This window comes from Scyliorhinus canicula, chromosome 28 (assembly GCF_902713615.1).
Source record: "Scyliorhinus canicula chromosome 28, sScyCan1.1, whole genome shotgun sequence".
Lineage (NCBI taxonomy): Eukaryota > Metazoa > Chordata > Chondrichthyes > Carcharhiniformes > Scyliorhinidae > Scyliorhinus > Scyliorhinus canicula.
Genome location: NC_052173.1, coordinates 8,954,842 through 8,979,788, shown reverse-complemented (window position 1 = coordinate 8,979,788; position 24,947 = coordinate 8,954,842). Strand labels below are relative to the sequence as shown.

Sequence of the window (24,947 nt, the reverse complement as noted above, 5' to 3'; positions counted from 1 at the left end):
GATTTGCCGAAACAGCACGATTTATAACAATGGGAGATTTCTCTGCTAGGAATTTGGTTGCAGAAACTGCATTTCTGAATAATTCAAAGCCAGGGACAACTGCATTTGTGATGTCCGAATGAGTCGGAATGGCCAATGTTAGAAGAGTTTTCTCCCTGAAATGCCAGTACGGAGTCATCTAGTAGTCTGGGGAATTATAATGGAGATAGGTGTGGTTCTGTTGTTCAGTTGTGTTTTAAGCTATACTTTCTGTTGTTACCATGCAAACAGATCGTTTAGCAGATGATAAAAATCTGGTGATTAAAAAAAATGAGCAGAAGTATGTTCCCAGAAAACCAAACACCTTGCACATCCCTGGAGTAAAAACCTAAACTTTCAGTATTAAACCCTGTCTGCTACGATAGCCACTGAGCAGGAAACGAAGCGTAATAATGGTCGAAATTCTGTTGTTAAGTTTAGTGGGGCCTCTTGTTTCCCAGACCTTGCTTCCGCCTTTCCACCTCACCGTAAATATCAGACTTCAGCTACCATCTGTGCGGTACAACTTGCGCATCAGAGTTTTGCTCTGCCCAAGATAGCTGTGGAAGAGAAACTCTGTGCCAATTCTGTGTGCGCTGATCTAACTGTTTACATCCCGAACGTCAAACCATGCCAATAAATGGCTTGCACTGAAGCCAGCTTAGTTGCTCCCACAGAGAGGAACATTTATATTGAAGCATGCAGGCAAAATAAAGCTCCCGAGATCAGTTTTGTGAGGTAGCGCACCAATAGTTTTGCAATGCTGTGGTTGGTTTGTTGGGCTGTATTCTGAACTCGAGGGCACAATTAAACGTAGTTGACAGGAAAAAAATAAAACTTCATAAACAAAACGGCACACTTTTGGGTGGAACTGAGAGGCGCTGCACTAAATTGGGGGAAGAATATGGTTTAACAGGAATGTTTCAAAGCTGACTGAGTCTTCAAAAGAGTGAGTTGGACCCCTGAAGTTGTCCTGTGGTATTGTGAAGCGTCCCCTCTTTATCCAGGCTGTTACAGCTTTGAAAGAACAGGGTCTACCTGTTGGACTAACCTGACTTCTGGCAGCAGGAGTGGTTTGCTGAGGATGGCGTTCCGTCACAACCTAGCAGCCGTTATGGTTGTGGAGAAGTTCATAAGCCAGGCCATGCCCACCCCTTATGCTCCGTGTGACCATGAAATATGCAGCAGAACCGTACCGGCAATAATGGAGGCGGAGAAACTGGAGGGAATGAGAGGGAGGAATATTATCTGCCTTCATTGTAATGAATTGCTTTGTGTTTTCTTTAAAAAGGTGAATGTTCCTTATTGCAGTGTAAAATATTACCTCAGAAAATGAAGTGATCCAGTAGCCTTAGAACTGAGGTACTTCTGTAATTGGAGCTGCCTTATTGATAAACGGGAGGTCACCAATCACTCGGGAGTTCACAAAAACAGCTGATGTTGGGCAGTGAGCTATTAAAGTCATCTGTTGTCACTCTCTTGAGTTGAGCGCTGTTAAAAGTATTTCTGTGACCTAGGTTGCAAGTCTCTGTGGTACTACCATGTGAACGCATAAATCATTGGCATCAGCACCTGCAACCATTTAATTAGCTGCTGAAGGATGTACGCCATCAAAAAAAACCCCAAAGATGAGCCAGAGATGCACGGACTCCGGGATCAGTCGCGGAATTGTGATATAGCTTGGAATGATTGCAATCTTAAATTCACGTTAAATTTTGGCTGGACTTTACCTGAAGCCAGCACCAAATTCATTCCGAGACAGATTCTGTTCAGTAAAGTGACTCACACACTGTTGTTATTAGTGCGCAAATCTGCCAGCAACCTGCCGCGAGAAAGGCTGTGAATTGTGAATCCACAAGTGAAGTGGCATCTTGTGCTTAACCTCTCCGTGATTTGCAGGAAGTTGCTGCATTGGTACACGAATTTCCTGTCGAACCTGCCACGGAAAGTCTGGTAATCTTTGGCATCGATACCCTTTTAACGATGTGATAATTGCTCATGGCTGCCAGTCAGCCTGTCTTGTCCAGGCAGTAAGCAATTATATATAGAATTTACAGTGCAGAAGGAGGCCATTCGGCCCATCAAGTCTGCACCGGCTCCTGGAAAGAGCACTCTACCCAAGGTTAACACCTCCACCCTATCCCCATAACCCAGTCACCCCACCCAACACTAAGGGCAATTTTGGACACTAAGGGCAATTTATCATGGCCAATCCACCTAACCTGCACATCTTTGGACTGTGGGAGGAAACCGGAGCACCCGGAGGAAACCCACGCACACACGGGGAGGATGTGCAGACTCCGCACAGACAGTGACCCAAGCCGGAATCGAACCTGGGACCCTGGAGCTGTGAAGCAATTGTGCTATCCACAATGCTACCGTGCTGCCCTTATAGGTGTAGAGTCTTGTTCCTTCAGGTTGCGAGATGGTTTTAGATTTTAAAAATGTCATATTTTATATATTTTCCCTATTTATTCCTCTCTCTTAATCCAAACTTTCTTTCCCTCACTTTATTTCTCTTTCTGTACCTGATTTGACATTTAATTCACCCATTCTAATTCACCCTCCCTTCTCAATTCTTCTTCTGTTCATTATTCCATTGTTCGCCAAGGTCCCAGATGCCCTGTCGCCCTCATTGGACCATCATTCTGCGCACACTTCAGAAACTGTGGACAAAGCCTAAACATACACAAAGAGTTTGCCCAACTGGGCATGCAGGAGGTGCCCTGCTCCAGCCAAGCCATGCCCGCTGTCTTCATTTTATTTGCTACTTTTGAATGCAAGAATCTGCAATAGTTGTGGTGAAAGATTGTCGCATTGCATTCAAAGCATCCTGAACTCGCCAACCAGGTCAAAATTGAAAGCAGAATGTCTGGTTTAATTGAGCAGTAGCTCTTATTTACCAAGGGCTCAAATGAGATCCTGACCTGCCGTAACTCTTCCAGCAACAACTTGATTTTTTTGACTAACTTGACCAACATTGATGTATGATCTTGCGTTCCCCCTATTACAACAGAGAAGAGACTTGCGTTCCAACAATCTTTGAGTTGCTTACGTCCTGTATGTCACCTGATCGCCTTCTGCACCTTTCGAACAACTTTTTGTTCTCAAACCAGACCAATCGCCCAAAAAACACCACACGAAACAGTTGCAAAAGTGTCTGGTTGTGCCAGCGCTATAAAAGCTGGTACCTTTTCACTGAGCTTGGCAAACAGAATTTAACCAGTGTTAAATCGAATCTCCCGGGTGGGATTCTCCGTCCCGCCAGGCCCGATTTCCTGCGCGGCTAATGGGGTTTCCCATTGTGGCCACCCCACGTCGTCTGGAAACCCACGGGCGTGAGTGCGCTGTCGGAGAATCCCGCAGCACAGGTTTCATATTCAGCCTTGTTGCAGTGTTTAACCGTTTGAAAAGAAATTGTGATTGAAAGTTTGCAAAAATGTAAGTCAATTTTAGAAATCAACTATTAAAATCAAAGCAAATCTCCATTCGCAGAAGTCCAATGTTGAAGTTTTTAATTTTAGTCTTATTCCCTCAGTCGATCATATTATTGACTTGGGGGAGGGCAAAGAATGTGACTAGGTTTCAAAAATGTATGCAGATATGACCTGTTCACGGGTGCTAATAAAATGACTCAATATCTAAACTGTGCTGTGACCGAACCCTTTATGATGGTATTTTGCAACAGCAAGTACTGCCTGATCCTTCTTCGAGAGGTGAGTATGTTTTAAATAAAGGTTGTCAAAGTGAAATGTGGTTAGAAGTGAGTTACTACCTATTGCCTTGAAGTTGCTTTTCTAACTTTCTATGGAGTTTGATTCCGCTTTTATTCCTCTCCCACCTCAGGTGTGCCAGCACCCAGTCATGGAGTTGTGCTCATGCAGCTGAGTGTACCCAATGGCCCTCAGCCCCCTCAACCTCCCTTGTTACCGCAGTGGAACCAGTGTAAATACTATAGCCTGGAGCAGCGAGGGCAGAAACCTACTGAGCTTTACAACCCCGAAAACCCCACGCAGGTAAACCTGCTCATCTTTAACTGTCTGCTTGTGGTTCTTCACAAGTCTGACTGCATCTGTGGAGAGAGAAGGGAGCTATCGTTTCGTGTCTGGATGGCTCTTTGACAAAGAGTCGTCCACACTCGAAACATTAGCTCCCTCCCCTCTCCACAGAGGCTGTCAGACCTGCTGAGATTGTCCAGTATTTTCTGTTTCTGTTTCCGATTCCAGCATCCTTTATGCGACTACTTCTTGCAGCTCCATGTCAACTGCAGCATGTACCTTATGTTTATAGTGATTGCAACAATATCTTGAATTGATAAATTCAGTTTTAAATATCTCTAACAGCAGTTCAGATTCTTGGTCAGGCACTGGGAGGTCTTGGATGTGCTTACTGATGAGTATATCCATTGGGCAGAAGCCAAATCTTCATATACTCTGAAAATGATTATGCCAGTCTTTCCATTCTGGACTTTTGACTGGCTTAAGAGACACATTAAACTGAAACTAATCAACTAGTTAAGAACCCAGATTTTCAAAAGTTGTTTCCACTTCGAAATGGGATGGGTGAGAATTGGGCAAAAGAAATGGGGGAAGATTAGAAAAGTATTTCAAAAGTTTTCTGTTTAGGTTGCAACAATAAATTCATGTAAGACATTATCAGTTGACTCTGGTTTACCAGATTTGCACTGGATTTGCTTCCAATTTCGAAGACAAAGTTCCATTTTTTAATCGATAGTCACGGGGTGAAATTTCAGTTCTTAAAAAAAATGGGAGAATGTCTATTCTCTTTGCAATGAATGCTCATTTCCAGACGTGTATGTTTGGAAGTCACGGTGATAGCATTTAACAGCTTGCTAACAATGGAGAAAACTAGCCATTGCCGACTCTGTAGTGGAAAGACGAATGTTGTACAGGTTCAGGGGGCCCATCATTGGCCATCAGTGGGATTTTCCGTTCCAGGCTCTGTCAACGGGATTTCCCATTGTTCACACCCTCGGCCACTGGGGAGCCTGCTCAGTGAGACCAGGTGATACCACCAGTTGGAATAGCTGGAAAATCTCAGCCGCAATCTTTTTTCTGCTATTGTTGCGATGGTATAACCAGAGTGTGATCAGTTTTCATAATGCAGTTTCCATCATAAAGTTGTACACAGAAATTTATAATAGAAATATAAAACTAAGGACAGAATACTGTATAATGGCTTTAAGATGGAGACTAAATTCTGTTTGCCCTTGTCCAGTAGTTCCTCCCCCTGATGCCCAACTTTGGGCTTGACTTAGCATAAGCGATTCCACATAATTGCAAACGGCGCAAATAAATCTTTTCATTTTTTGATTGTCAGGGTGTGACAATTGAATTTGTATGCTTTGAGGCAGTCCCTATCTCAAAACAGAAGCAGAACTGAAAAGGAAGCAGAAAAGGTAAACACAGGAATGAAATTGAGCTTTCCAGTTTCTAAGAAAATCAAAAACAAGCTGAGAAATTGAAAGTGAAACCTTGTTGAAAGGTATAAACGGACGCAGATCGGTCCAAGCTGTGCAGTGGCGGTTGTTGAATCCACTGGAGGACAACGGACAAGCTGAAGAAGACAGATCCAGAAGCTGAGAATAAGCACAGAAAATCTGTGGCAGCCGCTGTTTCTGGTCGTGGACGATACCATTGGTGGATCTGTCCTATCTGGACTGAGTTGAGTAGGTTGTGCAGGCATGCCATTTGTGATGAAGACTGTACCCGTGGAACTCTAGTAGGTTATTCACTGCTGTCGGTTAGGGATCACTCGAGAAGGCGAGGAACTAAAATTCTTCCTAAGAAAGGCAGAGTTTGAAGGACTTTCTGACTCACTGTGATCACTAAAATCTGAATGGACTACTGAACCAATTTGTAAGATCTGTCTTAGCTGTATCTGCCATTGAAAGTGAAATGTATAGTCTATGTTCAACCACCAACCTGCATTTACTTTTACCTTGCATTAATTCTGGATGTTATCACATAGGACAGATAGTATTTAGTATTTACTTTGTTGACTCTTGTATCGTAAAAAATCTTCCATTTTAGAAATATAGAAAATAGGAGCAGGAGGAGGCCATATGGACCAACGAGCCTGCTCTGTCATTCATTGTGATCATGGCTGAGCATCCAACTCGATAACCTAATTCCGCTTTCCGCCATATCATTTGATCCCCTTCGCCTGAAGTGCTATATCTAATAGCTTCTTTTTGGCCTCAACTACTTCCTGTGATAACAAATTCCACAGGCTCACCATTCTCTGGGTGAACAAATAGAATAGATTATCTATCATCATAGAATTTACAGTGCAGCAGGAGGCCATTCGGCCCATCGAGTCTGCACCGGCTCTTAGAAAGAGCACCCTACCCAAGGTCAACACCTCCACCCTATCCCCATAACCCAGTAACCCCACCCAACACTAAGGGCAATTTTGGACACTAAGGGCAATTTATCATGGCCAATCCACCTAACCTGCACATCTTTGGACTGTGGGAGGAAACCGGAGCACTCGGAGGAAACCCACGCACACACGGGGAGGATGTGCAGACTCCGCACAGACAGTGACCCAAGCCGGAATCAAACCTGGGACCCTGGAGCTGTGAAGCAATTGTGCTGTCCACAATGCTACCGTGCTGCCAAACAAAACTGCCCACAAATTTCTCCTCATCTCTGGCCTACATGGCCTACCCCGTATTCTCAGACTGTGACCTCTGGTTCTGGACACCCCCACCATCGGGAACATCCTTCCTACATCTACCCTGTCCAGTCCTGTTCGGATTTTGTAGGTTTCTAGGAGATTCTCATTCTTCTGAACTCCAGCGAGAACAATCCTAAATGTTTCAATCTCTCCTTGTACGTCAGTCCTGCCATCCCTGGAATCAGTCTGGTAAACCTTCGCTCCACTCCCTCGAGAGCAAGACCATCTTTCTTCGCATGAGGAGATCAAAACTGCGCACAATACTCCAGGTGTCGCCTCACCAAGGCCCCTGTATAATTACAGCAACACATCCCTGCTTCTATACTCGAAACCTCTCGCAATGAAGGCCAGCATACCATTAGCCTTCTTTACTGCCTGCTGTACCTGCATGCTTACCTTCAGTGACTGGTGTACGAGGACACCTAGGTCTCGTTGCACATTCCCCCCTCATAACCTCGCATTTATCCACATTACACTGCATCTGTACACTACGCTGATTTGATTGCAGTAGGCAGTTCCAGAAGATTCTAGAAGAAGGAAGGCAGACCCCAATTTGAATCAGTTTTGCTTAGTCCAGGAGAGAGCAGGGACCCAGGTTTGGAAGCGTTCATTCTTTGCAAAGTTGGTTGGCTTTATATGCAGTGTTCTTTGTTTTATAGCTTTTACCTCCTCTTCGGAATCACAGCTCTTATCTCCATTTAGTAATACGGACTTATGCAATTTGTGCTTTCCAAATTTCAGAATGAGAGGACAGCACATTGTTGGTGCTATGAGCTTTCTGTTTTTTTATCACTGATGTGTTTGCAGAATCACCACATGTTCTCCATCCACCTTCCTCTTAATTTTCAAAAGGAATTGATCACTAATTATTTCACCTCCTTTGCAATTTGCTCCCTTTACCTTGAAGAGGCACCGTGGACCTTGCAAAGGATGTGGGTTAATCAGCCATTTGCTTGGTGTCACTTTACAGTTATTGCTGTCCTCATCCTGACTAGCTGGCGCCATGCTACTGTGTCCATTTCAAAATAGGTATGCTCTGGGAAATATTTGCGCCTGCAGTGAATGGCAATAGGTTTACTGCAAGAGGCTGGAACAAATTCTGTTTGCAAAAGCACTTTCTTCGATTTGCTGTCGTATTTCCCAGCTTTGGAAGAACTACTTGCCATCTGTTCAAGATAAGTTAGTGACAGGTCTATTTGGTTGCAGTTGTTCATCATTTCTGCACTATGAGGAACCTCTTTTAAATCCTTGTCCGGTTCTTGTGGGTGCTTTTAAACTACAGACTTTTGAAACCACCCCCGCTGCAAGCTGCTAGTTGAACTGTCCCAAGGGATTCCCCCTCGTACAGTGTGCTGTGTGACAGGGTCCCCTGATGTGATTTTGATGGACTTGGTCGGCTGCCAATCGACACTTCTGGAATTCTGGGGCTTGTTCGATTCTCGATTGTGATTGGTGGAATCCTTCAGAAGCTTCTGGAAGGTTTCTGGAAAATACAGCAGGTTCCAGTTTTGATTTCCGTAGATCTCGACACCAGCGGGAGCTGATTTAAACAATGTCGCTATCAGCTAAGGCTGGCGATTTTAAAACACACCCCAGCCAGGCCTGTGAAGGTAACTTCAGATTGAAAGACTGCAAGAAGTAGACAGGCCTGTGAAAGTTTGATCCTCTGTTCGAAACGATGGGAAAAGCCCAGTCTGATATATCTCCTGAGAATCCTAAAAGGCCCTGAAGACCAGATCTCTCTCGCTCTCTCTCTCCCCCCTCTCTTACTCTCTCTCTCCCCCTCTCCCCACCCCTCTCTGCCCCCTCTCTCTCCCACGCACCTGAATCTGCTGGAGGCCTGTAAACATGAAGATGACAGTCCAGTAGAATTCCTGCAGCCTGCGGTATCTAGGCAGATACTAGAAGATCCAAACCCACCGATGGTTTTCAACATCTCGCGTTTTGAGAAGATCACCGCCCACAAAGGCTGCTACCTCAGCAGCAAAGCGTCTCATCTCTCATAGAACAGTACAGCACAGAACAGGCCCTTCGGCCCTCGATGTTGTGCTGAGCATTGTCCGAAACCAAGATCAAGCTATCCCTCATCCCATTTAACCCCCATTATTTTGATCCTTCCCCACTGTGCGTCTGGTGTCTGTCTTGTGTGAATGTGGATGGAGAGTGGGACGGTGTTAGGGGAGTAATTAATTAGCAGACCGTTCTATTATCACCATTATATGTTTAACTCTTCTCTTGTTGTAAATAAGAACCAGCTCTTTTGTGTTTTGCTAACAAAACACCTGTAAGTCATTGGAGCTGAATATACCACAAACTTCATCCTAATTATTGGCTAATTCACTTGCGTTGGGGCTCCAGGGTGTGTGGGGCTGGAATTGACCGTGCCCTCACCCAGGGTGTTGTAACATCATAATCAGAACCCAAACCTGATTCAGAACTCTCGTCTGAATCTTCATCATTGTTATTACTATTCGATTCGGACTCTTTCTTAGGGTCACCTTCAGTCTTGGAGTTCTCAGGATCTGATTTTCTACTTTATTTTATCTTCGACAAATATCTGTGAGGAATCATTCTCGCGGAGATAAGTTCATCAGTATCAGCCATATCAAATTCACTACTATTGTCATTTGATATGTGATTAATGCCTTTCAACATTTCTTTCTTTGAGTCATTCACTGCCCAATGAGTTATCCGAAGTCCCCGTTGGTATCTCATTTGCTATCTGCAGTACTTCCCTTGGACTCTCTCTAATTATGGGTGAAGATACAACCTTCATTCCTGGCAAATAATTCCCCAGAAGTAAGTCCTCTCCTTAACAACTCCGACAAGTACTGAACCTGCTGCTAAATCACACTCTAAATGTACTTTATATAATGGAACTGGGATATAATCTCCACTTATCCCATTCACTAATACCTTAGCTTCCATTGAATTCTGGAGGGGAAACCAAATCCTTGCCCATGAAGAGAGTTTGAGTAGCCTCTGTGTCCCTTAAGATAGTTATGGGTTTCGCTGCATCAGCTGAGGGAAATGGGTTAATCTTCCCCTTAGACAAAGACCATGTTTATCTCTCATCTACCTCATTCCTCACACCTACCTCCACAGCAGTGTTTATCTCGGGTCTCCTCAGTCCAGTTAAAGCTACAGTCTGCCCTGGAGTATGCTTCACTTTTGCTCCTTTTCAGAATCCTCCTTATGAACTCCAAGTTCAATGGGGCTTCCTTGCAACTTCTAACATGCTGAATGAATGTGTCCCACTTATTACAATGGTAACACCTCGGCTTTTGAGTCTCACCTGCACCCTTCGTATTTTCCTTCCTGGTTTGAGGAGGGGATCTCGGAACATTCCCAGTTATCCATTCCTTACCTTGTCTACCTGCCTTTCTTTCACTCTCCCATTTCCTATCCTTTCCTAACCAATAATAAGTCATCCACCTGAAGAAAATGTTGCTGTCTACCATTCCAAAGATCCTGGACGAGCCCCCAAATTATGTTGCAACACCCTGGACTAGGGTGCAGTCAATTCCAGCCCCACTTAACCTGGAGTCGCAACACAGTTTAATTAACCAATAATTCTTAGAAAAATTCCCAACGCCTTTGGCCCTTGGCTGCCCATAATTACAGTCACCAGGTTTGTCAAGTTAAACGCCAATACTTCTTTTTAATAACAAGAACAATGAAATATGCAGAAACTGCAACGGGTTAACTATTATTTAATTCCTAATCCCCTACTTTAACTTGCCTCCACCCTCTTGCTCTCATTATACATAAAAACACACAAGACAGACAAACACAGAGGGGAAGAGTGGGGTGAAAATAATGGGTGGAGGCGTGCAGTCCCCCCCCAGTGTAGCCACCCCATGGCGTCGGGAAATCCACAGGTATGAGTGCGCTGCCGGCGAAGCGGTGGAATCTGCCGACGGGCAATCCCGCCCAATAAGTTTCAGGTGGTTGTCTTTAAGCACACTGTTCTTCAAATTAGGCTTTCATTTCAAGATCTTTGTTTTCAGTCGGTAATGGTTTTCACTATAGATTCATTAATTCAGGTTCTCTGTAAGTTCAGAAATACAGCTGACAGCATTTCTGGAGTGTGAGAGAAGAGAAGGGGAGCAGGCACTTCCTTAAGCATCCAGGACCCAACTCTGCTTCCCTTGGCTCTCTAGAAATCATCCCACTCAGGTAGGACCCAATCACCACCAGTTACCGGGCAGAATACGTCTTTTGCTCAATTAATTGGCCACCAGCCACCCAATCGAACCAAGTCCCACCCCAATCTCTTGGGTGCATTAACATCCGAGTTCTGCTGCTTGAAAACTAGCACCATGTACCATGTTGCAACTTTTTAAATTCCTCATTCTGTCTGCTGCTTGGCTTAAATGATAGGGGCTGGTTTAGCACTGGGCTAAATCGCTGGCTTTTAAAGCAGACCCAGGCAGGCCAGCAGCGTGGGTTCAATTCCCGTTCCAGCCTCCCCGAACAGGCGCCGGAATGTGGCGACTAGGGGCTTTTCACAGTAACTTCATTTGAAGCCTACTTGTGACAAGCGATTTTCCTTTCATTTTTTTTTTTTCATTTCATGTCCATTAAGCATCCATGGATCAAATGATAACGGCAAAAAGAATAAAGGGGAAAAAAGGGAACCATCAGGAACGACGCTTACACTACCCAAAACTAAAACAGGGGATCAGTATCTTTTAACCATCACAAATATACCTAGCTAATTCCCAGAGAAAATGCCCTTAAGAAAACATTCTGGAAGGGTGTAGTCAAAGTTAATTCCGTTTTTCCCCAGGTATGGATTACGCAAAGAAATTCTGTCTGATCAGGGACAAATTTTGTGTCACAAGTATTCCAGGAGGCAATGCGCGTACCTTGGGAACAAAGCAGATAAATCATCTGCATACCATCTTGAGATGCCATCAAACCTAATGCTTCAAGCTATTGCCTCGAATATTCCGTGAACTGGGATAAGGGAACTCCATTTGTATTAATTGCCATTGAAAACACACCTGATGAGTTGATTGATTTTGTTTTAATTTTGGGGCATGAATTATGGGGACCACTTACATTGATTAGAGAGAAAATGATGGCCCAAGAAGAAGGGATGACTGTCTGAGAGGGTGTGTGCCAAACTCGAGGAAAACAGTCAAATGCGTGCATAGTAGTTCGCGAACATCCCAACAAGTAATGAAAAACCAAATGGATAAGACAGTTGAAACTCACCTTTTAGACCTGGGGTACTAAGTTTTAGTACTAGTTACCTTTGCCTGGTGACCCACTGAAATCTAGGTTTAGTCGACTTTATTAAATTAAAAAGAAACTAAATAAGGTAAACCAAATAATTAGTATCCTGGCAGGAGGAAGCATCAAGAAGTGTGTCGTATAAATATGATGAAAGGGTACATGTCTGGGAGGCTAGTCAAGCATTGAGTGTACTCCCAAGTAGGAAAGTAGTTGTGAGTATACACTTGACAGTTCAAACGATGAGTCAGAGATTGAAAGTTCTCAGACCGAACCCCTGGGAATGAAATTTGCCAATAGAGAGGTATGAAGAGATTTGGACAGAATATTACACCATCTTCCATAAAACTACTTAAAAAATCTAAGTCATTGTGTACCAGTAGACCAGCACGAGTGCCTTTAGCTATGCATGATGTTGTTATGACACCCTGGTCTGTGCATGGTCAATTCCAGCCCCCCCCCACCCCCCCCCCCCCCCCCCCCCCCCCCCCCCCCCCCGGCCCCCAGAGTCACAGCGCAAGTGAATTAACCAATAAGTCTTCTAAAAATACCCAAAGTCTTTGGCTCTGAGCTACCCAGTAATTACAGTCACCAGTTTAAACACAATTACTGCTTATTTCTAACAAGAACTGTAATGAAATAAGCAGCAAGTACAGTAGCACAGTGGTTAGCACAGTTGTTTCATAACGCCAGGGTCCCAGGTTCGCTTCCTGGGCTTGGGTCAATGTCTGTGCGGAGTCTGCACATTCTCCCCGTGTCTGCGTGGGTTTCCTCTGGGTGCTCCGGTTTCCTCCCACAGTCCAAAGATGTGCAGGTTAGGTGTATTGGCCATGATAAATTGCCCTTTGTGTCCAAAGATGTGCAGGTTAGGTGGATTGGCCATGTTAAATTGTCCCTTAATGTCCAAAGATGTACAGGTTAGGTGGATTGGCCATGCTAAATTGTCCCTTAATGTCCAAAGATGTACAGGTTAGGTGGATTGGCCATGTTAAATTGTCCCTTAGTGTCCAAAGAGAGAGCCCTGGTCTTTTGCCTGCAGCCTGTAATGATTTTCCTGCAGATTCATTTATTCATTCATTCAGGATCTCTGCAGCTGCAAGAATGCCACACTCGCAGCCTTTCTGGAGGAAGCATGTCCTCGTCTTTGTATCCAGGGGTCAAACTGAAAACTTCAGGTCTCTGAGAACCATCCCACTGGGATAAGATCCAATCACCACCTGTTACCGGGCAGGGTACAGCCTTTTGTTCCATTGAACCAAACAAAACACTGACTGACTCAGTCCTGGAGGGTTGGCTCAAGTAAGAGCAGAAAATGATGTAAGTGAGCCGCGTCAAAGTAACTTGAGTTTAATATCACAGCCATTCAACCTAAAAATTGAGCGCGTTGCTGGAAATACAAAATGCCAAAATTATTCAACTACTGAAGGGAAACCAACAGATATGGCTGCTCCAGTGGGAATGGCTGCTCCAGTGGGAATGGCTGCTCCAGTGGGAATGGCTGCTCCGGTGGGAATGGCTGCTCCGGTGGGAATGGCTGTTCCAGTGGGAATGGCTGCTCCAGTGGGAAGGAAGAGACATTACTTGCTTGTGAAAACTAGTATTGTACTGGCCAACAAACCATGGTTCGAAACACTTTGACTGGGTAATTGTCAGAAATATGCGCTCATTCTTTTGAAAGCCCGTCTGGAATGGTAGGTAAATAAAAAGAAATATCCGGCAGATGCTGAAAAACTGAAATAAAATCGGAAAATGCTGTAAAAACTCAGCAAGCCTGGGAGCTTCTGTCGAGAGAGAAACCGAGTAATAAAGCGTCCATATTCCTCTGCTTTAACGTTCGGCTACCTGTGCAAAAGTCATTTGTATCACATAGTCCCATTGAAGGACACACTGCCAATTCATCTGAAGTAATGCTTTGCTCCATTTAAGATCTGGGTTCACAAGGTCTATTATTTAAAAGCCAATGTTCTTTAATCAACTTTATAAATCCTAGGTCCAGCTGGTTCCAGCCAGCTTGATCTGTTCCATCACAGCACTCTTAAATGGACAGGTTTACAGGCGCTATGTACCCAAATGGTTGCAGATTCCCATGGCGAGCGCATTTAACCAGGGGTTCCTCACTCTGCAACTGGATCCTCGACTTTCTGACCCGCAGACCGCAATCAGTAAGAATAAACAACAACACCTCCTCCACAATAGTCCTCGATACGGGGCCCCACAAGGCTGCGTACTCTACTCCCTGTACATATAAGTCTGCGTGGCAAAATTTGGTTCCAACTCCATCTACAAGTTTGCTGACGATACGACCATAGCGGACCGGATCTCGAATAACGACGAGTCCGAATACAGGAGGGAGATAGAGAACCTAGTGGAGTGCTGCAGCGACAACAATCTCTCCCTCAATGCCAGCAAAACTAAAGAGCTGGTCATTGACTTCAGGAAGCAAAGTACTGTACACACCCGTCAGCATCAACGGAGCCGAGGTGGAGATGGTTAGCAGTTTCAAATTCCTAGGGGTGCACATCACCAAAAATCTGTCCTGGTCCACCCACGCCGACGCTATCACCAAGAAAGCACAACAGCGCCTATACTTCCTCAGGAAACTAAGGAAATTCGGCATGTCCACATTAACCCTTACCAACTTTTACAGATGCACCATAGAAAGCATCCTATCGGGCTGCATCACAGCCTGGGTATGGCAACTGCTCGGCCCAGGACCGCAAGGAACTTCAGAGAGCCGTGAACGCCACCCAGTCCATCACATGAACCTGCCTCCCATCCATTGACTCCATCTACACCTCCCGCTGCCTGGGGAAAGCGGGCAGCATAATCAAAGCCCCCTCCCACCCCGCTTACTCACTCTTCCAACTTCTTCCATCGGGCAGGAGATACAGAATTCTGAGACACGCACGAACAGACTCAAAAACAGCTTCTTCCCCGATGTCACCAGACTCCTAAATGACCCTCTTATGGACTGACCTCATTAACACTACACCCTGTATGCTTCACCCAATGCCAATGCTTATGTAGTACATTGTATATATTGTGTTGCCCTATTATGTATTTTCTTTTCTTCCCATGTACTGAATGATCTGTTGAGCTGCTCACAGAAAAATACTTTTCACTGTACCTCGGCACACGTGACAATAAACAAATCCAATCCAGAGTACCGAGAAATACCACGCTGCCCATTCGGGTAGATGCGGGTCCTCAGCGGGGAACGACGCAGCAAGGCTGCACTGAGTCCCGTTTTCTGCACTGAGGAGCTCCCGATGGAGTCCTGATCTCTTCTCCCACCCCCCCACCCCCCCCCCATGTGACTCCCCCAATGCCCCAACTCAGCTAAAAGGGTGTCCTCAGGCCCCCCTCCACACCCACACAGACACCCCTGGGACAGATCCCCATCGCGGGAAAATTGCCTGCTTGGCAATGCTAGCCTGGTACTGCCAGCTGACTGCCACCTGGGCACCTCGGCAATGCCAGGCTGGCATCCAGGTGGCACTACCAGGGTGCAGGTCCGGCAGTGCCTAGGTGCCTGGGGTGGCACCAGAAGTGCCAGCGTGCCATCCTAGAGGGCAAGCACCTGGGCACTGCCGGACCTGCACCAATCTCCTGGGAGACCCCATGATGCCGTTTGTGAAGACCAGCACTGAATGGCATTCGCCCGAGGTCTCCAAGGTGAGGGGGCTAGATCCCACGCCTTGCGACGAGCTCGCTCACTCTAATACAGATTTGCTTGAAAGTGTGGTGGCGGGATGCCCATCACGACATCTTGCGAGATCGCGGTAGATATTGCGAGGCGTGGCGAGCTGGGTCGATCCCAGAAGAGGGATCTCCCGGCATGTAACGGTCACGTCGCGCTGCTTCTTTGGTTCCTCTGATGGTGCATTTGTGATCTTGCCTGTGTTAAAATGGAAGGCAAGGCACTTCTCCACAGGAAGGGAGAGAATGGCAGGTGAGCCTCCCATGCCAACTGTGTTGTATCTCTGAGCACTCAGCTGCAAAGTATTGGCAGAGATATGGGAAGAGATCACCCCCATGTCCCCTCAGCCAGTGAGTGGTTCATTACGAAGGCGATGGGGACCATTGGCCAGTCATCCTTGCAGCGTCAAGTTGAATTGTTTTTGTTTAATTTGCGGAGCAGGGGCAGATCAATTTGCCGTGTGAGTCTGTTCTGCCATTCAATTAGATCATGGTTGGTGTTTGACCTAACTCCATGTGCACACCTTCGCCCAGATCCCTTAATACCTTATGTGCTTCATTTTTTATTTATTTTTGCTAGTAAATCTTTTGCACCACAGTGACAATGGGCTTAGATTGTTGTTATGGTAGGGCTGGATATATTTGTGGTATATTGAAATGTTTAATTTTAGAAATGAATTCAGAGGGCAGCACGGTGGCCTAGTGGTTAGCACAACCGCCTCACAGCGCTGAGGTCCCAGGTTCGATCCCGGCTCTGGGTCACTGTCCGTGTGGAGTTGGCACATTCTCCCCGTGTCTGCGTGGGTTTCGCCCCCACAACCCAAAAATGTGCAGAGTAGGTGGATTGGCCACACTAAATTGCCCCTTAATTAGAAAAATAATTGGCTAATCTAAATTTATAAAAAAAAATGAATTCAGTACATAAATAAATGTGTCCGTCTACCATGCAAATTACATTTCTGTAGACCTACAGGCCCAAGTCTGGGTTTTGTATCTTCACACACTTTTATTTCCCCCTATTGTGTCACGTATTGGAAAGATTGCAGACTGATTGTTACCCTGTCTGTACCCCGTCATGGACACTCCTCTGGCCAGCAAGTTTTGGAATGGGACTTAAACCGTGAGTCTATGGACACTGAGCCACAAGACCTCGCACTCTAGGCTGACTCATGAATTAATTTTCAGCAATTAATTTTGTTTAAAATCTCATGAGAGTATGTGGCAGGAATTTGACCATTTGACACTTTCAAGTCAACGGCTACTCAATTCTTCTTTCAAGAAATGGGGCTGAAAATGGCTGCTGAAAATAGATTTGCCCGTTCCTCCCCAAAAATCCCTTCTGCATTTGTTGGGTCTCTGACACATTATCCATTTTAGTGATCCTGTCGATGAAAGTAGTCAGGTCAGGTTCTCCTTGGGGAAATACATTTTTGAAACTTTATTCCCTTTGCTGCTTCAAATGAAGTCACCATTTTCATTTTCGCAATGTTTTACCCGAAGCTCGGAATTTTGTTGTCAATGACGCAGTATTATTGCACATTCTTCGGAGCCAGCTATATGGTTTATTCAGTGAAGCATTTCTCAGGAACTGACAGCTTATGAGACATGCTGTAATTGAGAAAACTGGAAGGTTATTGTACAGCTTTTATCTGAGGATTTATTTTAATAACTGACTTTATGGTGAAATGATATACCTTTGATTAGTTCCACGTTCATGGCTGTCTTCCTTGAGATTTCAGTAGCTCTACCTGTGAAATGTTATTGAGTTTGGCTGGCGCCATGCTGGCAAATCAAATCACCAGTTCAGCCCACAATGATGCCCCCCGCCCCTGCAATTTCAGCAGATCAGACATTGTTAACAATGTTTTACCAGCTACTCCAGCTTTTCTGTAATGATTCTATTTTAAATGTTAAATCCTTGCACTTTTCTGTATCAAGGACCTGCGATATGCTTGAAATGCCAAGTTAGATTTTCCGACTCCGATCTGCGAATGTTATGCGGTGGAAACTGTCAGTGGGATTCTCCGTCGGCAGGATCCTCCGGTTCACCGGCAGCGCACCCATGCCCACGGATTTCGCAACGGGTGGCGCCGCTGCCGGCGATCCCCGCTGCCGGCGGAATCCGCCCACCGCTTCCCCATTACGCCCCATAGAGAAGGAACGGTGTAGGTGTGAAGATACGGTTTAAAAAAAGGTTGGTGTGATTAAAGGGTAGGAATTATTGAGCCAAGGATGTAATTTAGTCGCAGTTGAAAGTTGGCCACTCTCTGTCGATATATTTAATATATTTTGATTGGATATTTAGTTAAAATAGCAAAGCTAGGGGCGATTCATAGAACAGAACGAGCATTGGCTGGAGCACAGGAGATTTTGTGCAATGTAAGTTGGGAAACTGGAAAATGTAAAAGACACGTCACCACTACTCTCAGCAATGTGTAATTGCAGTGTAAAGAGTTTATTTTGGAAGTTTCCATTATAAACTTGAACATTGAATTTTAGAATGGAGAATTTTGACATGTGACAACAGGATGTGCACACTGACTCGGACTGATCACTCCTTTCGCCTCCCTGTACAAGGAAAATTACCTGAATCATTTTGATGGAATTCTTTGTAGGTTGCTACTTGCCAGTATTACAAATATGCCCATCGCTGAAACTCCTCAATTATCTCTTGGTATTGTATCAGTCCAGTGAGAAATACGTGAATATTGTACAATTGTCAAGTGAACCTGTTTATTTGTCATTGCTGTTGACAGTTGATATTTATTTCCTTAGGTCAATGCCCAATTAACCAGCCCTCTTAACTCTCCAACTCAGTCGCCAACGCCGTCGCCAGTGACAAATGTCTGTCCTGGTCTAGCTCCGCTGCCACTCATTGCCCAGTTCTCCAGACCCGTGGGTCCAGCACAAGGTGAATACCTCGGCAAATAACACTTCTGAAATGTTTCGAAATTTCCCACAGTGCAATTCTTACAATGCACAGGATGTATGCGGAGTACCCAATGTATTAGTTGGCCTTACTTTATAGAGGTAGTACAAGTTTGTAGGAACGACAGCTACTTAAACTTACTGCAGCTTGTTATAGTTAACTACAGATTAAATGTTAGTAGTATTAATCGCGTGCTCTGCTGTTTTAGTACAGCCTTAAGCAAAGACTGCATGTCGGGTCACAACCAACAAGTCAAGTGATGCCACTGTGCAACACTCCTGAAAATGGCAGCAGTCTGTTCATTTTCAAGGTTATACGTCTCTTTCTCTTCACCCCACATTCCTACACAGCAGCTTTCCTATTGGCCCCCAGTTTTCGTTTCCATTTTTTCAAACCAACTGAGCAATTGTGGCAACACTAACATAATTATACGCTAATCTTTATTAGTGTCACAAGTAGGCTCACATTAACGCTGCGATGAAGTTACTGTGAAAATCCCCTAGTCGCCACATTCCGGCGCCTGTTCGGGTCACAGAGGGAGAATTCAGAATGTCCAATTCACCTAACAAGCACGTCTTTCGGGACTTGTGGGAGGAAACCGGAGGAAACCCACGCAGACACGGGGAGAACGTGCAGACTCCGCACAAACAGTGACCCTGCCGGGTATCAAACCCAGGACCCTGGCGCCGTGAAGCAACAGTGCTAACCACTGTGCTACCGTGCCACCACCACCAACTGGTAGGCCGCTTCCGACTTTTCTCCACTGTTAGCAATATGCATTTGCCTAAATATTTCTTATCCATCAACCTCTTTTATGCCAAATGTCTGAATTTATCTTGATAAGCCTTGTGAAAATCTATATCCTTTACATCTATTGAATGGTCACTTTTCGAAGCACTCAGTAAATTTGTCAAACATGACTTGCCTTTAATAATCAACCATCCTTGATTAACCTGATATTTGCATTACCTTGCATTAATAGAACTGGTGTAAAAAGGCATGTGTTGTCGAAGCTTTTTGTCTTGCACTCATCGGGACAGATCACAAGAATACCAAATATTAAAGGAAACAACAATTGATGCAGCATGAAAAGAGAGTGCAGATTGGTTGGCACGTGGACTCTGATTGACAGAGGAATTGCCGAGAGAGGTGGGGTAGGGCAGTGCCTTGACCAATTGGAGTCAATCTGCCCAGTTTGAATTGAAACAAAGCCTGGCAGTAACTGTCAGTTACTCGTTAACTGTTTCATTCTCAATGGCAGTGCCTCTACCAATCAGAGTCCACTTGCCAACCAATCAACGCTCTCATGCTATTCCTTTTACAGTTTGATATTCTTGCGAATTGTCCTGATGAGTGCAAGCCAAAAAGTTTTGACAGCATGTGTCTTTTTTCAGCAATACTCAAGATCTGGAACACCAAACGACCGTTTGTAGAACTAGTTTACTTTTCCCCAGTTAATGGATTGGGTTCCTTGTTACTAGAATTGCATTGTTGGCAATGTTACCACTAAGCTGCGTAGCAGCCCCGAACATATTACACAGGCCTTGCTCTCTGATAAATATCTTTTGCTGTGCAAAAAAGTTTAAAGGGGCCACACACTGAAATAAATTGACTGCACACAAATTAACAGAAGCTTTGCTTCTCGATCAGATTAAATATTTCCTCACAGTTTGCAGCCTTAACTATTTCATTAAACTAATTGGTAAGCATCGACACGGATTTTCAAAAGTGAAGTTATGCCGGAGAAGCTTCATGTTTTTTTTTAAATAAAGTCACAATAGACACAGATAAGAGAATGTAGATGTGATTTACTTTGATTTTAATAAAGCCTTTGATGTGGTGTCTCAAAACTAATGTCCCCTGTAATTATTTTTTTGTTTTAAATTCATTGCTTTAACGTTTTATTGTGCGGCCATGTGGTAATTTTGAGGGTCCAACTTGTGCATGGCCCGATTGGGGACGGTCAGGTTGCTGTGCAGCTCAGAGAGACATTGCTCCAAACTAAGACAGGCAGCATGCCAAGATGAATTAAATGGTGGTATGGCATGGGGAAACAGAGATTCTGCCTGAATGGTATGTATTCTGTTTCCTGGTCCGAGCTCTGAGTCTCAACCATGCCTCTAAGAAGAGGGCAGCATAGTGGTTAACACAATCGCTTCACAGCTCCAGGGTCTCAGGTTCGATTCCCGGCTTGGGTCACTGTCTGTGGAGTCTGCACGTTCTCCCCGTGTGTGCGTGGGTTTCCTCCGGGTGCTCCGGTTTCCTCCCACAGTCCAAAGATGTGCAGGTTAGATGGATTGACCGTGTTAAATTGTCCTTTCGTGTCCAAAGATGTACAGGTTAGGTGAATTGGCCACGATAAATTGCCCTTTGTGTCCAAAATTGCCCTTCGTGTTGGGTGGGGTTACTGGGTTATGGGGATAGGGTGTGGGCTTGGGTAGGGTGCTCGTTCCAAGAGCCGGTGCAGACTCTAGGCCGAATGGCCTCCTTCTGCACTGTAAATTCTATCTATGTAAAAGAGATGGCAAGTAGAGAGGAAACTCTTACAGTAAGGGCAGAAAACCTGAGAGCAAGTGATGGTAACACACCTCACAGTGGCTAGATCAAAAGATGTTTGGGAGTATCCTTGTTTCAAAGTGGGTATAATAAGTTGGCAATATTAAAATCCTAGAAAGCAAACAAATGGGCAACATTGTTAAATCAGATGGATTGGGGCATGCCAAATGTACCAAAGATGTCATGGAAGACAAGGCAAAGTGTTAATGGTTTTAGTAAAGAAACAAAGCATTAACCAGAGTAGGTGTTAATAGCAGAATAAAGACAGCTTAGTCTGAAAGGAACAATAAGATCCAGACTAGCACTTGACAAAGAAAATTCAAAATAGAGTTCCTGGTTTTAAATTCTTGAACATAATGGCGAGTCTGGAAGGCTGTAAAGTGCCTAGCCAGACAATGAGGTGCAGTTCCCCAGTTTGCATTGGGTTTCACTGCAACGTTACAGCAGGCCGAGGACAGGAATATCAGCATAAGAGCACGACGGTGAATTGGAATGGCAAATGACAGGAAGGCCAATCTGTGTGTGATCTTCCCAACGTAGAGGAGATTGCATTGTAAACAGTGAATACAGTGCAGTAAATTGAAAGAGGTAGAAGTCAATCACTGTTTCGCCTGGAAAGGGGTTTGGGCCCTGGACGGAAGGAGAGAGGGAAAAAGGGGGCAAAATGTTACACCCGCTACGATTACAGGGGAAGGTTAACGAGGTGTCGGGGCGAGTCGACCAGAGTGTCACAGAGGGAATGGTCCCTGTGGAATACTGGAAAGAGAGGCGAGAGGAAGATGTATTTGGTGATGGTATCAGGCTGGAGTTGGAGGAGGATGATCCTTTGAATATGGGGGTTAGTATCCTTACAGGCTCTTGGCCTCTACTCTGCGTGCTTGCTGGTTATTGTGATACAGTAATTTGGAGGCGAACAGTGAATCAGCTGAATACAGAGCTGTATGGAAACATTAACAGATTGTGGCTTTATCTATTTGTCTCTATCCAGCGACAGTATCCCACTTATTGTGCTTTGGGTGCAGGTTGCAAACTGAAGTTGCTGGTGTGTTTGCTCAATCAATGTCTATTTTTCTCTCATCAGGTGACACTCGCTATTCTTTACTTGGCCAACCTTTGCAGTATAACCTTCCAGTGTGTCCACCTCCAGTAATCCATGGACAGTGCCAGTATTCAACTCATCAGGTAATGAAATGAAAACACATCCGAGGAAGAGCGCCTTTGCACTGGTTATGGTTTGTTTCTGCTCGCTCCACGCAACCAAAGGCGTGTAGCATAACCGATCAGACTGTGGAAATGACCTGCTCAACACCCACATCTATATCAGCTTGAAATTGCAACTAGGGAGAGCCACAAATGATAATCTGCTCAAAATATCTGGGGCAAGTGCCAGTTTGTTTTAGCTTTACTCAAATGTTCTCTAATCTTCTTTGTGGCACTTCTTGTTAAACCCGCGAAGGAGGAAACTATTGGATCAACAATACTGAGTGACCCCAAGGTGGCAATCCCCAGATCGGCATCTACAGATTCTTCCCGTGCCCTGAATTGCACCAAACATTTTCTGCATTGCTAAACTGGCTGCTTTGTTAGTTGCTACCGATGTGGGTGAGATCAAGAACCCCACGGTAGATGGCCAAACTGACCAATCCCGGCACCATGATACAGGATGCTATTCCAGTTAGGTGAGAATGCAAAGGAATGTGGTAGTGATCAAGGGCAGTACAATCAGGACGATAGAAATTGATCTCTGCAGCCATTACTGTACGCTTTGGAAGTTCTGTAGCTTGCCCAGTGCCAGGGTGTAGGACATTTCCTCATGGCCGGAGACGAACCTGGAGGGGCAGGATCTAGTTGTAGTTCTCCATGTAGAATCCACTGACATAGACGTGATGCTCTGTTGAGACAGTTTGAGGAGTTAAAGTTAAAAATAACGTGCAAAACATCAAAGGTCATAGAACAAAGAAAAGTACAGCACAGGAACAGGCCCTTCGGCCCTCCAAGCCTGTACCGACCATGCTGCCCATCTAAACTAAAACACACTTCCGGGGTCCGTATCCCTCTATTCCCATCCTATTCATGTATTTGTCAAGATGCCCCTTAAACGTCACTATCGTCCCTGCTTCCACCACCTCCTCCGGCAGCGAGTTTCAGACACCCACTACCCTTTGTGTGAAAAACTTCCCTCGCACATCCACTCTAAACCTTGCCCCTCGCACCTTAAGCCCTCTAAAAATTGACTCTTTCACCCTGGGGAAAAGCCTCTGACCATCCACTCTGTCTATGCCCCTCATAATTTTGTAGACTTCTATCAGGTCGCCCCTCGACCTCCGTCGTTCCAGTGAGAACAAACCGAGTTTATTCAACCGCTCCTCATAGCTAATGCCTTTAATACCAGTAGGCTTGGAGGGCCAAAGGGCCTGTTCCTGTGCTGCACTTTTCTTTGTTCATACAGCAAGCAATTAGGAAGGCAAATGGCGTGTTAGCCTGTATTGCAAGACGACTGGATACAAGAGCAAGTCTGTCTTGCTCCAATTGTATGGGGGTTTGCTGAGCGCATTCCCAGAATACTGTGTAATTTTGGTCTCCAAATCGAAGGAAGGATATATTTGTTTTGGATACAATTCAGAGATGGTTGACTGGCTCCTGGGAGACGATGGTTGTCCTATGATAAGATGCGGAGTAAATTGGAGTTCAGAGAACACAGAGTTATCTTATTCTGAAGGGGGCTTGACAAGCTAGATGCTGAGAGGGTGTTTCCTCTCGAAGGGGAATCTAGAACTAGGGGGCACAGTTTCAGAATAAGGAGTCTCCCATTTAAGACGCGATGAGGAGGAGTTTCTTCTCCGAAGGTTTGTTAGTCTGTGGCATTCTCTTCTCCAGGGAACAGTAGAGCCTGGGACATTGAATATATTCAGCTCTGTGTTCGACACATTTCTGCTTGGCGAGGGTATCGAGGGTTGTGGGGGACAGACAGGAAAGTGGAGCTCAGCCTCTTATTGGGCCGGGGGGGGGGCAAAATGGCCGCTTCCCGTTTCTTACGATTTTCTGACCAGTTCTTTATTGAAGTCTGCGATTGAATCCTTCTGTGCTGTCCTCTGATTCTCTGATTTCTTTTATTTAAAGGGTCCATGCAGTACAAAACACACTAAACGAGGAAAGAAGCCAACCCTGAAGTCAGCGTCCACAGACCTTGGCACAGGTGATGTTGGTTAGTATCTGAACCATTGCAGGAATTTTATAAATGGGATAAACTTTCTGGTCAAAGTTTTCTGTGCTGAGAATGAGACCGATTAAAAGCTGAAGCACTCTTTATGTTGTCTTCTCTACTGATAATTTGGAGCCCTTATTTGAACAGACAAATTTGAATTATCCAATAATTTCAATTAGGCAATGTAAATAGTACAACAAACTGACAATTTAAAAAAAAGGCATACTAAATAATTTGACTGGAGTTGACATTCATTGAAGAGGAAATTGCTTTTGGTAATTAATGCATTACTGTACTGTCAGTCAATAGTTTGTAGAAAGCAAATAGTCTATTGTCCAAGACTCACCCCTATAGCACTGTGATTGACTAGACACACTTTCAGCAATGAGGAGGGTTAACCCTGCTGGCTTGCCTCATGAATTATTCCAAACATCATCCTTTCAGTAAAGATTTAGGAGATGATTCTCCGGGGCCGCTAGCCGCAGACGGAAATCGCGATGGCCCGTTCAATCAGGCATGAGGGCCAAAGCGGGATTCTTGCCCAGTGTCAAACCCGTTGCGAGTCTTCCAGCCCGATCCGCCGGCCCCGATCAGGTT

The 24,947-nt window shown here is 45.0% G+C and overlaps 1 protein-coding gene across 1 annotated transcript in view; it reads left to right on the top strand.

Annotated features, from left to right (window-relative positions):
• The window catches only part of LOC119958094 (R3H domain-containing protein 2), a 148,581-nt gene that overhangs the window by 112,129 nt on the left and 11,505 nt on the right, over positions 1-24,947 (top strand). Inside the window, exons 20-23 of the mRNA XM_038786323.1 lie at positions 3,865-4,034; positions 18,436-18,571; positions 22,227-22,327; positions 24,266-24,350. Coding sequence (XP_038642251.1) covers positions 3,865-4,034; positions 18,436-18,571; positions 22,227-22,327; positions 24,266-24,350 — 492 coding nt within the window. The remainder of the gene's footprint in view (positions 1-3,864; positions 4,035-18,435; positions 18,572-22,226; positions 22,328-24,265; positions 24,351-24,947) is intronic.